The 13842-nt window shown below is 51.5% G+C and overlaps 6 protein-coding genes across 6 annotated transcripts; 3 read left to right on the top strand and 3 right to left on the bottom strand.

The window, feature by feature from the left end:
• Nucleotides 1-2245: 2245 nt before the first annotated feature.
• N0V89_005464 (uncharacterized protein) lies at nucleotides 2246-2848 on the top strand (the record flags this gene model as incomplete). Its single annotated transcript, XM_056214241.1, has 1 exon — nucleotides 2246-2848. The coding sequence occupies one exon, from the start codon at nucleotides 2246-2248 to the stop codon at nucleotides 2846-2848; it is 603 nt and encodes a 200-aa protein (XP_056071508.1).
• A 1065-nt stretch (nucleotides 2849-3913) lies between these two features.
• HIS6 (Enzyme that catalyzes the fourth step in the histidine pathway) lies at nucleotides 3914-4854 on the bottom strand (the record flags this gene model as incomplete). The annotated part of the gene is made up of 3 exons (XM_056214242.1): nucleotides 3914-4215; nucleotides 4266-4452; nucleotides 4507-4854. The coding sequence occupies 3 exons, from the start codon at nucleotides 4852-4854 to the stop codon at nucleotides 3914-3916; spliced, it is 837 nt and encodes a 278-aa protein (XP_056071509.1).
• A 203-nt stretch (nucleotides 4855-5057) lies between these two features.
• FAF1 (pre-rRNA processing and 40S ribosomal subunit assembly) lies at nucleotides 5058-5936 on the top strand (the record flags this gene model as incomplete). The annotated part of the gene is made up of 1 exon (XM_056214243.1): nucleotides 5058-5936. The coding sequence occupies one exon, from the start codon at nucleotides 5058-5060 to the stop codon at nucleotides 5934-5936; it is 879 nt and encodes a 292-aa protein (XP_056071510.1).
• Nucleotides 5937-8289: 2353 nt separating this feature from the next.
• CEL6C_1 (1,4-beta-D-glucan cellobiohydrolase cel6c) lies at nucleotides 8290-9640 on the top strand (the record flags this gene model as incomplete). Its single annotated transcript, XM_056214244.1, has 4 exons — nucleotides 8290-8561; nucleotides 8612-8784; nucleotides 8839-9066; nucleotides 9123-9640. 4 exons carry the CDS (start codon nucleotides 8290-8292, stop codon nucleotides 9638-9640), a joined length of 1191 nt encoding a protein of 396 aa, XP_056071511.1.
• Nucleotides 9641-9915: 275 nt separating this feature from the next.
• Nucleotides 9916-11672, bottom strand: N0V89_005468 (uncharacterized protein; the record flags this gene model as incomplete). Its single annotated transcript, XM_056214245.1, has 5 exons — nucleotides 9916-10083; nucleotides 10134-10573; nucleotides 10628-10717; nucleotides 10765-11403; nucleotides 11450-11672. The coding sequence occupies 5 exons, from the start codon at nucleotides 11670-11672 to the stop codon at nucleotides 9916-9918; spliced, it is 1560 nt and encodes a 519-aa protein (XP_056071512.1).
• Nucleotides 11673-12458: 786 nt separating this feature from the next.
• On the bottom strand, nucleotides 12459-13739 carry RAD14 (DNA repair protein rad14; the record flags this gene model as incomplete). Its single annotated transcript, XM_056214246.1, has 2 exons — nucleotides 12459-13595; nucleotides 13647-13739. The coding sequence occupies 2 exons, from the start codon at nucleotides 13737-13739 to the stop codon at nucleotides 12459-12461; spliced, it is 1230 nt and encodes a 409-aa protein (XP_056071513.1).
• Nucleotides 13740-13842: the final 103 nt, after the last annotated feature.

The following is a 13842-nucleotide window of genomic DNA, read 5'->3' on the forward strand; positions in this document are numbered from 1 at the left end:
TTATCGAAGAGGAGACCCGGTCACACTTCAAGCCAGTGCAAATCTCCCGGGCCACCACGGAAACGCCTAGAGTAAGTGCCGGTAGATCAGGTCGAACAAGTTTGCTGAGAAAGTATGCCTGCGGACAGCAATGCGTGCGGGGCTTTCGATGTGATCAGGACCCTGAAAACCTCCCCGAACATGGAACCCTTCATCGCGGCGAAAGGTTCGACATCCGCATGAACAACTGCACATCGGTACACGCTGTGGATGCATGAAGACGAATGTATAGCGCCGGTTACAGTGGAACAAACTGGCCGAATTTCATAGATCTCGGCGCACCATTCGCCACAATGAATGGCGTCAAGAACGGCAATGCTTCAATTTGCGATTCAATTTGCGGATGAGCGAGGCAAGTAGTAAGCATGGAGCGTGAGGAGAATTGCAAAGGGCAGTTGGAACACGCTGCTAGTGTTAGCTCCAAATCGGATTAAGAAGATAAGCTTCCAGCTGGTGAAGTACCTGAATCCGAAAGTGACATCTGCCAGTACTGAGATGGTGTGTGTCAGTCCTGTAGTTGTTAGGTGCCAGTCAAGAGATGCACATCGAGATAATAAATATGCTGACGGTTGGGTGTATTCGGTGATATGCGGTGTCGTTAAATCAGGCAAAACAATGGTAAAAAAAGTATTAGCCTGCTCGACTCCATTCTCTGATCTCATGTTGTCGGTGCGAACTTCACCATCTGGTCTCGTACCTGGCGATGAGTTGTAAGACCGTTCCTTCCAATTTGATAACATGCTTTCGTGATCAATTTTCGCCAGAAGGTGCATGTCACAGTCTGTTTGCAATCTTGCAATCACATCACTTCGTTGTTCGTCTTTCCTTCGATGTGCACTTCTGACCGTTCAATTTGCGTACGTGCAATGCCTTCATCCGCACGTAAACATACACATCTGCATGCGTACGGTCACCTGGCTGGATTGCTGTTTGGAACATACTTCCCAATTCGACAGATGGCTATCGACAATAACATGTCATTTTGATGGTACCTGCATAAGAGTGCAGTACCGGTAGGTAAAGTTGCTGCGTTTTGTAATTGTCAAGAGCCCGATACTTTTTCGCGAGCGGCAGTGTCCACACAATCGCAGGCAATCGAGCAAAGAAGCACTTTGGTGTAGTTTCGGTTAGCGTGGCATAGACAGACCCAGGGAGGTAATGGTTTAGAAATGTCAGTTTGTGAATTGTTCACCGCAGGAGACCCTTGGACCGAAGCTTCAATTGATTCGGTAGCGGGTCGTGCCGCCTCCAGTGCTCCGTCGTACAGTCTTGTCATTCTGCTTCCTGACATTGGAAGCAGCAGAACCCCTGCGGTCATTGTAGGTCAGACCTCCGGATCTCTTGCCGCCAATCCGTGTAGCCCACATGAAGCGGGAATATGTTCGCGAAGATGGGATGGGCCGTTCACTCGCGAGGTTGCCAGTCGAAGGATGGTGGCTGGATGATGAGGTCTGATTTTAGCGCGGCTTTATGTCTTGGCGCTCTCGAGCCAATCGCTCTCGCTGTATCTGCCGGTCAATGACGGCAGCCCTCGAACGCTAGAACATCGCATATACCGCTCGTTGCGGTTGCGATTCCACTAGCTAAATGCCTCCAGCCAGTACTGCTTTCCGGTCTTTGTCGAGATGCAAGCTACCGGCCGTCCATCGACTGCCAGGGCTCAGTCAGAGCCTTCCCCCTGTCTGCTCACGTGCCTCGCTTTCTCCCTTGTCCGCCTACGCTACACTCGTTCCTGGCTCTCATAGGACTACATCGAGAATACCGTCCATACTGAGATGCCGGACACGATATGTAGGGAATAGAGTGGCCTTCACTACTTCATCTTCCTGGAGATCAAAACAGCATCGGTCAGATGGACCAGAAAAGGTCAGTCCAAACACACTCTTTCATCGACTTCTCACGTTGCCCTTGACAGTTGCTTTACAGTGGCTGACAATACTAGACACCGCTACTGGAAACCGCAAAGCTCACAGCAACGCTCAAAGCCAAGATTCCTACCCTGAAGCATGAGCAGGTATTGAATGTACCCAATCTACTCACCTTCTCTCGGCTGTTTGCAACACCTGTTATTGGATACCTGATCATCAACGACCATCATCTGTGGGCCTTCTCACTCTTCGTCTACGCCGGCTTTTCGGACCTACTCGATGGGTGGATAGCCCGCCGATGGAACCTGCAAACCGTTGTTGGGAGCGTGATTGACCCTATGGCGGACAAGTTTCTCATGACGACGCTCGTTTCTTGCCTTGCCATCAATGGGAGTCTCTCACTGCCGCTCGCTACGCTGATACTGGGACGAGACGTAAGCCTTGCGATTGCGGCCATCTACTTCCGATATGCCTCGTTACCCGCCCCGAAGACGTTTGCTCGATACTGGGACTTTAGTCTTCCCTCGGCTGAAGTCCACCCTACAACAATCTCCAAGCTGAACACGTTCCTGCAACTTGGACTCATTGGTACCACTATGTCTGTTGCTCTTCTTCACGACCCTTCGGCTGTTTCTTCGTCCGCTGGAGGTCTCCTCCTCTCTATGCAAGATGCTCTGGGCGGTCCTGAAGGCGTTGCACGAATGAAAGAGATTATGAGCGGAATAGTAGCTGCTACGACGACATATTCTGGGCTAAGCTACGCTTGGATGAAGAGCGCAGTCAAGATCCTGGGTGACGACGAAGCTCTAAAGCAAAAGCAGGGCTTCCGCGGTCGAATGATCATCGCGAGTACTTTCGGAAGCGTCATAGCGCTTGCGGCAGCACTTTGGTATCGTGAGCTACAAAAGAAAGATGAGGTTAGCCAGAAAGACGAGGCGTGATGGATGTACGGCAACCATATAACTCTACTGTATTATAGATTTGAGGTCAGCATCGGCTGGATTTCCTTAGCATAAGCAAACTGTATCCTATCAATCACTGAAAGCTTTTGTCATTGTATGATTGCAGTATGTCCCATCTCGTCCAGGAAGCTGTTGGAACCAACCAAAGGCAAACACAACCACACGTCTCATGCTATCGAGTTGAGTTGAGCAACAATCGTTCACCCGTGATATGCTCTATGACTATTGCGTGCTTCGTTCTGGACTATGTATTTTGCGCATACGACCCTGAAACCCTTTTAAACTATTCTTGTACATCATGAGCTCCTTCCACTCTGCTGAGCAATTGAACCTCTAATCGCGTCTGCTTATTCGATTTAGACAGAGGTTGTCGTAGTCTTGCACACTCAACCCAGCCTGGATCGGCAAAATTCTCCGATTTATGATCCAGCGTGTAGACAACCTCTAGTGAGTTTTTCACTATGCGAAATGTCTTTAAGAATGAACAAAAATAATCGTGGAACGCAGATGACGATAACCCATGAAAATTATCAGTACATATCACAGCTAATCACATAAGCATACACTTGCAAGCCAGCGTGCCCTCAGACTGTGACATCTGCGTTGATATTCACACCGAAGGTTCACTCATGTTCGTCACGCTAGGCTTAAATAGGCTCGAGTATACACCCACAGAATCGTCCTCGATGTCAACAAAATCAGTTCAATTTGAGATAGCGACTCTGTAGGATGAAAAACTTGGGAAGGATCGTAGGGGCGGTCTGTTCTGCAGTCATATCGACATTGATGCTATGGGCACTATTCTCGTGCCAATATTTTGAAACATCGAAGACTTTCATTCGTTCAACGTACAACGTGCTATGCACAGTAATCACCGCACGACTCTCGCTAAGGAGACAATGTCTACGATAGCACGTCCTTCGTGGCGAACCCGTGTTTCACATCCCGTTCGCTTGGAAATTCACTGACTAAGACCAAGCCTGTCTCACTAATTTTCCGACCCAATGTGACATCGGACGCAAGTCAGCCTCGCAAAGCCCTGTGCTACGCGGCTTCCTCCTTCTCTTGCTCTTCATTCCACTTCACACAATCTTCAAACTTGACACTCGATCCACCAAAGATATCCAACGCACTACCGATTGTTAGATCCACCTTGCCGTTGCTAAGCTTTTTCACCAACTCCAAGTCTTCGAGCGAACGGCCTCCTCCAGCATATGTAACAGGAATTCTGCACCACTCCGCGAGCTTGCTGACGAGCTCGTGGTCGATGCCGCGCTGGAGACCTTCAACGTCGGCAGCGTGTATTAAAAACTCTGAGCAGTATGGCTCCAGAAGGGATATCGAGTCTAGAGGATCTTAGTATATTCGATAGCAGAGTGATGAGGCCTGCGCATACCTTGCGTAAGTTCGAAATCTGTTATGGTCTGCCATTTGTTCGTAGCAACAAACCACTTGTCGTCCTTGCGCCGGCAAGAAAGATCGATAACGAGCTTGTTCTTGTCGTTGTCGAGAGCTTTCAAGATTGCTTGTAACCGCTCCTTGGAAAATCTGTTATCGGGAAACAAAGCAGATGTGATGATCACCTACTATAGGTTCGATAAGCTTGAGACAATGTAATAGACTGAAAGGTCACCCACTTTGTTTGCGCCGTTTCCAATCCACTCTTGAGCATTGCTCTCTTTGATGCCACCGCCGACTTGGATCTCACCCCTCCACTTGTCTTGTGCGCTTGCTACTGTCGCCTGCTTTTCTGCTTCTCTCCATGCAGCTAACGCGTTTTTAGCGGCCTTGTCGTTGTTCGGACCCAACATGATGATATGAGCGCCACTCAGGTGATATCGATGGTACAGTTCCGCATAATGCGCAGAAGGTTTGGTGGAAGTGAAGTTCGTCTTCAGCTCAGCTTCTGAGGTGCCCAAGGTACCACCGACAATCTGCTTCACATCCCCATTGTGCAGGTCTATGCACGGTCGAAAACGCGTCATTGTGTTTGGTGATGTACAAAAATGTGCATCGACGCGTCCCAAAGGTTTGAGAATGGTGGGGGAGGGGCAGCCGTGCCTTGGCAAGATTCTTGGTCCTAAAAATTTAGCGTGTCCGGAACTTTTAGCACGTTCAATTAAACAAACAACACCGAGTCTCCAGTCCACTTTCTACGATAGCCTTCACGCGGCCACGCACATTCAAGATGGCACCTACTATAGGGAAACGAAAGCGCATCACGCGCGAAGAGCTTGAGCAGTCATCACGTGCGTCATCGCCTTCCTCGACGTCACAGCATTCGGACGGAGAAGACATGCAAGCCCTCTTCCGCAAAGCCTTCGAAGCGAAATTCGCACCCTTGAATATCGAGCCCGTACAGAAAGCTCAGAAGATGGAAGCACCAGCAGATGACCTTGACGAAGAATCAGACTGGTCCGGCATCAGCTCCGAGGACGAAAATGAAACCTCAAACGGTATACAAGTCTTCGACCATAGCTCTGCCCACCAGCCGCGCACCAAAGCCCCCAAAACCGAGCTTCGCGCCTTCATGTCCGCCAAGCCGCCCTCGCTCTCCGTCTCGACCGCCGCAAAACCCGCACCGAAGCCGAAGAAGGAGGATGATTCCGTAGAGGCTGCGCACATGAAGAACGATCTTGAGCTCCAGAAGTTGCTGCGCGAGTCGCACATCCTATCTTCGAACGCGCCTACTTATTCGACGCGCACCGGCAACACCCGCGAAACCAACGATGCTCGACACAAGTTGACGGATCTGCATATTCAATCGCTAGGCGCGAAGAAGTCCATCTTCGCACAGAAGAGCATGCCCATGTCGCATCGCAAGGGTATAAATGCCAAGACCAAGATGCGCGATAACAAGAGACGGGCGGAGGCGAAGGAGAACGGTATCACACTAGAGAAGGAGCAGAAGGTCAGGAAGGCAGTCGGCAAGAGAGACAGAGGTGTTGGAGCTCCGAGTGTGGGCAAATTTAAGGGCGGAACGTTGACGTTGAGCAAGAAGGAACTGAGAGGTTTGACGAGCAGTGCAGGAGACAAGTCAAAGGGCAAGAAGGGAAGGCGGCGATGAAAGAAGACCTAACGTCTTTGTCACGGATTGCCACATGAATACCTTTGATCAAGTGGGAAATCCCCACATCAACATGGCGATTGTTACTTCTTGGCCTAGGACCTGTGCTTACCTCCTGTTGGCGGCCTCGCGGTGATAGAACAAGCACACCCACCACTACGCGAGGGCAAAAGGCATGCCTTGACTGGTCCACGAGATCACTTTGGCTGTACATCGTCTGGGCAGGATTTTTTACGAACCATTTGAGCGTTGAACGATCACTCCCGGCGGGAGTCGTGTTTGGATAAACTGCTGTGCAGCCGTCTGCATATTAAAGGTGGCCCAAACGGTATTCAGTTGGCTAGGCGGATGTGAACTGCAGCCCTGTGGCTGACTCCACGGATGCACACAATCGATTGCTGAAGAATCTCGACCTCTTTGACGTTGAAAGAGATCAGCAAGATCCATAAAACAAGCAACATTGTTGCAGTAGTATAGTGCGGCAAAACAGCGACTGGCCGTGCTCTCCTTGTTCGCACGCCGGCAGGGGTTGCAATGGTCACGCGAAAACTTTAATTTAATGGCCTTCACCACTCTCGCGGACCACCACTTAGCCTTCAATAGCCAAGATCTACAATATCATTCCCATCAATTGGAATAAGGTACAGTCAACCTTGCCGCGAACGATCCGAAGCTTTGCGGGTCTCTTGGTAGAGTGCTTGACGGGACGTACTGCTAATTTCGTGCTGGCAGCCCTTACGTGCAATTCGGAGGCGATGGCAAGGAAGCGAGATGTTGCCATGATCAAGGAGGGTATTACGGCAATGCCTCGACGGGCTTGCAAGCTGTCCGACCATACTTCAGCCTTGACGATAGCACGTTCCCAGGGAATATAGCACGAGCATCGATGCGATGCTCTTATACCGCCATCCGCGAATCGGTCCGTTCTTATACAACAACACTGAGCCTCCTCGAGCGCACTCTTTACCCCACCGCTTGGCAGATGCGGTCACAATCCTTCAAGCATGCCTGACAGCTCCCATTCACGCTCTTGGTCGTGGAACCCAACATTTCGATTATCGCGTCACATTCGCCATGAACCACTCACTCACAAGGATCAAATACGAAACTTGGCGGCTCAAGTCGGCTGCGTATAAGTAAGCACTTCAAATGCTACTGGACGGGTGTGGGGCAGGGCAAAGTAGCCTCATATTGCCAGAGCGTCCAGCCTTATGCTCAATATATCGTCAGCGGCTATCATGCGTTCCATGAGTTTCCAGAAGAGCTTGTATTTCTGGCATCGCCTCATTTCCCGGGCTATCGTCTACTTGTCGAAGGCTTGTAATAATCGGACCGCACTCGCAGCCGAGTATTATCTTGTAACCGTTGTCGCCATGCGTTTTCCTTTGCATCTGAGGATACGTCCATGCTAAAACCGCAGTAGACATTACCTCTGGCATAGAACGGTTTCAAGCTAGGGATTTTGAGAGGCGCTGCGCGAATGTAGTACACGATGGAATAGTTTCAGACATCAATCTATCTAGTGAGGCATCACTGAGTCACCCATGATGCACACTGCGAGAGTAAGCGTTCTCCTTGATTGAATTGCCTGGGACCGAAGATTGAGTCCGGTACCGGTAGACACAGCTTGCCACAGATTGACTAAGGTAACATCTTATCTGGAGTCGGTATGAAAAGTGAAGTCACTCTGATTATTGTCATCTCAGATCTGCCCGCAGGGATTCTGTGGGCGATATGGGAAGCGCGGGGTACGATGTATGCCGAGTGCGCAGTTGCTCCGCATATGCAGGGTATCTCAAGTTAATTCATTTACCCCCAAAGGACGAAGATTTCCCAGCCAAACAAGATGTTGGCTGTGAAGCTTCAGCAAAGTACTCTGGTAGCATGTCCATCCATTCGATCCAACCTGAAGCCTGGAATGCAGATGTTCGGCAGTGGAGGGCAGCTAGTACCGATTGACTTGCCATGCATCGAGACATCGAGACAGTTAAAAGCTATGGTAACCGGAGTTTGGATCTTGGATCTTCCGATGAAGCCGCTTCTGGATCGGTCTCCGCGAATCTCCATAACACCATCATCCGATTGTGGACCCTGCTATAGTGGGCAAGCATACTTCCGGTATTCGTTACTATCTAAGCCTCATCATGGCACGGGGTAACAAGCACGAGCCATTGAGCACATTGTATACCACAGATTACGGCCCTGCTTCCCGACAATATGGGCACCAGATGCAGCAAAGCGCCTCCAGACACCGTAGTATTTCGCCACCATGGCAGCAGCCGTCGATATAAGAAGCGATGGTGCCCCAAGTCTTGCTTTGACACCTCGCTGAAGTTGTATTCCGGTCGGCAATATGAAGGGTCTCTACTCTGCTGTATTGGCTTCGGCCATCGTGGGCGCTTTTGCTGCCCCCAGCCCTGTCGAGCAGGGTCCCGTTACTGCACGTGCTGCTATGGCTGCTTGTGCTACGCCCGTCACCCTCAGCGGCAACCCCTTCGCGTCTCGCTCCATCTATGCCAACAAAGAGTACTCCAAGGAGGTCATTGCTGCCGCTGCCTCTATGACCGACAGCGCTATGGCTGCCCAAGCCTCCAAGGTCGCTCAGGTCGGAACTTTCCTGTGGATGTAAGTTATCACGCTATGTCAACTCGAGACTGCGCTAATCAGTGGAACAGCGACACTCGTGCCCGCATCTCAGTCATCGAGGACAACCTCAAAGACGTTCCTTGCGACCAGCTCGCCGCTTTCGTCATCTACGACCTTCCCGGCCGTGATTGCGCAGCCAAGGCCTCCAACGGTGAACTCGCTGCGGGAGACCTTACCACCTACAAGAGCGAGTACATTGACCGTAAGTATTCTGGTGGGAGAGACATGAAGAGGTTAGAATACTAATGGCTGCTAGCTATCGTTACCATCTTCAAGAAGTACCCTAACACCGCCATCGCCCTTGTCATCGAGCCCGATTCGCTCCCCAACCTCGTCACCAATTCCGACAAGCAGGCTTGCAAAGATTCTGCCTCTGGCTATCGTGATGGTGTCGCCTATGCTCTCAAACAGCTCAACTTGCCCAACATCGCCATGTACATCGATGCAGGCCATGGCGGTTGGCTCGGCTGGAACGACAACCTCAGTAAGACCCTCTTTCTATCTCTACTTATGTAAGAATCACCCTAACAGCCCATCTAGAGCCCGGAGCCAAGGAGCTTGCCGCCGCCTACAAGGCTGCCGGCTCTCCCAAGCAAGTCCGCGGGATCAGCACCAACGTCGCCGGCTGGAACGCCTGGGACCTCTCTCCTGGAGAGTTCTCCAAGGCCACCGACGCGCAATGGAACAAGTGTCAGAATGAGAAGATCTACGTCGAGACCTTCGGCCCGCTTCTCAAGGACGCCGGCATGCCCGGACAGGCCATCATCGACACGGGCCGCAACGCCGTCACCGGCCTCCGCAAGGAGTGGGGTGACTGGTGCAACGTCAACGGTGCCGGCTTCGGTGTGCGCCCGACTAGCACCACGGGCTCGACCTACGCTGATGCGTTCGTATGGGTCAAGCCGGGTGGTGAGTCTGATGGTACGTCGGATACGTCTGCGACCCGCTATGACTCCTACTGTGGCAAGGACGATGCGTTCAAACCCGCACCTGAGGCTGGTCAATGGAACCAGGCCTACTTTGAGGCCCTCATCAAGAACGCTAAGCCTGCTTTCTAAGTTGCTCAAAGATAGGTAAGGGGAGTGTAGATAGAGGTGGAGGGTGACTGTGAGAGCCAAAAGCTATCGCTATTTTGTGCTTTCTTCTTGTCCATAGCTTTACAATATGACCTCTCGTTGCAGATCATAAAACCTTCGTGAGTGATGGTCATTTTGATGCTACCTATCTGCTTCTCTGAAGCTTCTCAAGAGGCATCGTAATGAGTCTATCTGCAAAGAAGTAAGTTCTTGCGTAGTTTAGCGTAAACTCGATGTGCAGCTCTTGAGTTCTCAGTTTACACCTCTGCATCCTCTGCATGCAAAACCTTCTGATCCTTCTCATCATGAGCAGCCGCTTGCGCCTCTTCCAATCCCAGACTTGTAGCAATGGTATACAACCTAGCTTTTTCCTCGTGCGCAGTAGTATCGCCAAAAACGGCGTCCATTTCCTCAAGCGATTTACCCTACACACGTTAGCCTAGTCCCTTTCATCAAACACTAAAGGATCACATACCTTCGTCTCCGGAATCAAAAACCACGTGAACACAAACGCAATCAGCGCGAATGCCGCAAAGAAGATATACGTCCCCCACCCAATTGTGTCCAGCATTTCCGGCGTCACCAGCCCAATGATGAAATTGCACATCCATGTGCTGGACGTTGTTAAGCTCATAGCCTTACTCCTATTCCCTATGTTGTAGATCTCGGAAGGCAGGACCCAGCCGATAGGCGCCCAGGAGTAGGAGAAGTTCACGTCGTAGATGTAGACGAAGGCGATGCCGGTCCAGCCTGCGGCGGGGTGGTCTTTTAGGGTGGAACCGTAGCCGCCAATCACGCCGCCGACGATTACGAGGGAGATGAATGTGCCGGCGGCGCCGCAGAGGAGGAGGGGTTTGCGCCCGATACGGTCGATGAGGAAAAGAGCGGGGAGGGTGGATAGTGTGTTGACGATTCCTGTTGGGTTTGTTTAGTAGGCAACAACTAGCAGTCGAGAAAGGTATGATCTACCATAGACGCCTGTGGCAAGAAGCCCACTCGTCTTGCCAGAAAGGCCAAGTTGTCCAAAAATTGTCGGAGCGTAGTAAATGATTGCGTTACCTGTGGCCTATAAGCTTTATTCTTTCAAGGAGATATGCATGCCTTACATCCGATGAATTGCTGAAAGAACATGACACAGCATCCAATCGCAGTCCTTCTAAACGAAGGCCAGGTAGAGAAGAGCGTGGTGTAACCGGCAAGGTACAATGGGAGCCCCTTCTTTCCCGGGAATTTGTCTCTATTGAAAGACTCTTCAAAGATGACTTCAGCCTTGATGGATAGGTATTCTTTATGGACCAATTCATCATCCAAACTAGTACGACGAACTCTCGCAAGAGCTTTGAGACCCGCTTCTTGATTGTCTCGCATGCAGTAGTACCGCGGTGACTCAGGGAAGCAGAGCATGCCAATTCCAAGAACGAGAGCAGGGACGATCTGCAGTGCAAACGGTACGCGCCACGCAGCATCGCTTTGGCCTGTGCAGCCATTCGGTCCTACGTCATTTATTGGGTCGAATGTGCGCTCGGTGGGTGTGCCGCCCGTGTACGGGATATCAGGCGCACATCGGAGACCACCAATGTACTGGGTGCCGTACTCTAACCAGTAGCTGACAAGAATTCCAAGCGTGATCGAAAGTTGCTGGAGTACAACGAGAGTTCCTCGAATACCAGCTGTGGAGACTTCGCTCATGTACATGGGCACAATCATGGTAAGCATACCGATGGCAAACCCAGCGATGGCTCGTCCTGTGACAACTATCAGCCAATATCGATTTTGCTGGCTCGCACCTACCAGCTAATGCCATGCCTATGCTTATGGCGCCTGCCTGAACCGCCGAGCCTATAGTGAAAATGACAACTGCAATCTCAATGGATCCTTTACGGCCGAACTTATCGGCAACAGGTCCGTTGACGAGCGAACCTGCCCATGCAAGTAACAACAGCGTGGAGACGAACCATCCCTTGAAATTGCTGTCTGTTGCGATGCGCGGGAACTTCGCGGCGAAGGACTCCATGGTTAGGACTCCGCTGATCACACCTTGATCGTAGCCAAAGAGGAAGCCACCCAGCGAGGCAAACTTGTGGAAATCAGAGCCTTTCAGCGAGGGTGTCGTACAGAATACTTACAGCTGAGAGACCCAAAAGGTAAGGATTTTGTCGCAATTCCTTGTACACGCCCTGTCTCGGCGCAGCCCCCAGGGCTACGCTCTCTAGCTCACTAGACATGCTGTGCTCAAAACCTCCGCGGGACAATAGGAGACGTTTGGAGGGGGCTGGGGGAGTTGTGGTGCGCGACTTGATTTCTGCAGGGAAGCCATATCTTTATATCCTCTTTTACCGTGGTGATCGGCAGCAACGAAGGACTACCAGGTCACTAGACCCGGCGTATTGTCGCCCTGTTCAATGTGCAAGCTCAGGCGATCACTGTGGGGATATGATGCGGGAAAAAGCAAGGTTTCCCCGCTTGGCATGGTACTGTCTTCGAGTCGAGCTCTGGGTCACGCGATTGGCTTAGCATCCTTGTGAACGTGTCTAGGACGGACATCTGTCGCCCCAAGACCCACAAAACACGGAGTACCGCGCTCAACATATACATGTACAGCGACATTCGACATGTTACAAATGCTAACAAATATTTTTCAGCCAATAAAAACCTACCCTGTCATTGGTCGTTAGTCGGCTTGCAGGACGCGAAGGTGCCAATGTCGTTATGCTCAACATGGCCAAAGCTGCAGCGGTTAACAGGAAGATGTCGAGAGAGTTATTACAATAAACAAAGGCTTGGGTATCATCTGTGCTCTCTAGAACTCCAACTCTTCGACCTCCATCCCGCACTCCTCACACCTTTTCTTACTCAATCCCGTCTCCTTGTCCATCACACTCCTCCCCCACTCATGCACATGCATGTCCCCCAGACCCCGGATCTTTTGACCAAATTGACCAATGGTAGCACCATCTCCGCCCTCCTGCCTCGCCCGCTTATACGCCTCCACTCGCGTCCTCTTCTTCAGCTCCTGCAGCTTCTTGTTGAACTTCTTCTCCTTCTTGGCCTTGCTGGTCTTCTGCCGCTTTTCGTACTCTTCGTCCAGCGCTTCGGTCGAGCCCCATTTTGCAGCCGAGAAGGCGTAGTGCTCAACCTGCATGCGCAAAAACAGCTGCATGTTTTGCCAATTCGATTTATGCGGGTTGGGGCGCTCGAGATGGGGCAGGATAGTTTCGTCTTTAAGTTCTGGGTCCGTGAGGAGATAGTCCTCCTTCGCCTCGGTTTTGGTGAGCAGACTGTATTTGTCGGGATACTTGTCTTTGCAGGCGTGACAGATGCCGATGCCGAATCCGTCTTGCCATTTCCAGTCGATTTCTAGAGAACCGCATTCACGGCATTTGCCCTTGATGTCGCGCTTGCCGTCGCCGTATGTGCCTTTATACTCCACTCCATCTACTTCCTGCGCGGCCTTGAGGATGGCGTCTTCTTCGTCGCGACCGTCGGCTTGGTTGAGGATAGAGAGGCCCGGCTCGTAGATGCCTGCGCGGTTTTCTCGCAATTTTCTGCGTATGCGCTCGCGTTCCCACTCAGCGAGGGTCATGTTTGGTGGCTTCTCTTCCTCCTTTTTGCCATTCCACATTGCGCGATTGTGTGGGTCGTCGTTGGTACTAAGGAAACCACCCTTTGTGTCGGTCATCTTACTGAAGTCATATTCGATGTATTCTGAGCGTCCGAAGTTCTTGGCCGGTTGAATGAGGTCGTTCGCTGGTGGCGGGATGAAACCATTCTGGTCGCGCTTCGGTGGCGATGCTGCGTTCGCATTGCGCAATTGTGCGGGAGTATTTGAGGAGTTGACGGCCGAATATGCGCGCTTGGTGCCTGCGACGGGCGGGGGTGTGGGGTTTGAGGCTTGCGCTTGTTGCGCTGCAGCTTTGGCTTTCAGACGAGCTTCTTCCTATATGTAAATGTTATGCGTCTGGTCTACGAGTAAAAGTACGTCGCTTACCATTCGCCGCACTTGCTCTGGAGTGGGAGGATATGGAGGCGGCTTGCCCGTCGAGCGCGTTGCCCGCGGGGGCGTCGAAGGTCTCTCCGACATGGTGAGTTTGCAAGAGACTACGTGAGGCGCGAGGGTCTCCCTGAGCGTCGTGTGGAAGTGCGTAACAATTTTCGAAAGAACTCTTGCGTTGGAGAGGGCTGAT

This window comes from Didymosphaeria variabile (assembly GCF_027946475.1).
Source record: "Didymosphaeria variabile strain IMI 356815 chromosome Unknown scaffold_4, whole genome shotgun sequence".
In the NCBI taxonomy this organism is placed as follows: Eukaryota; Fungi; Ascomycota; class Dothideomycetes; order Pleosporales; family Didymosphaeriaceae; genus Didymosphaeria; species Didymosphaeria variabile.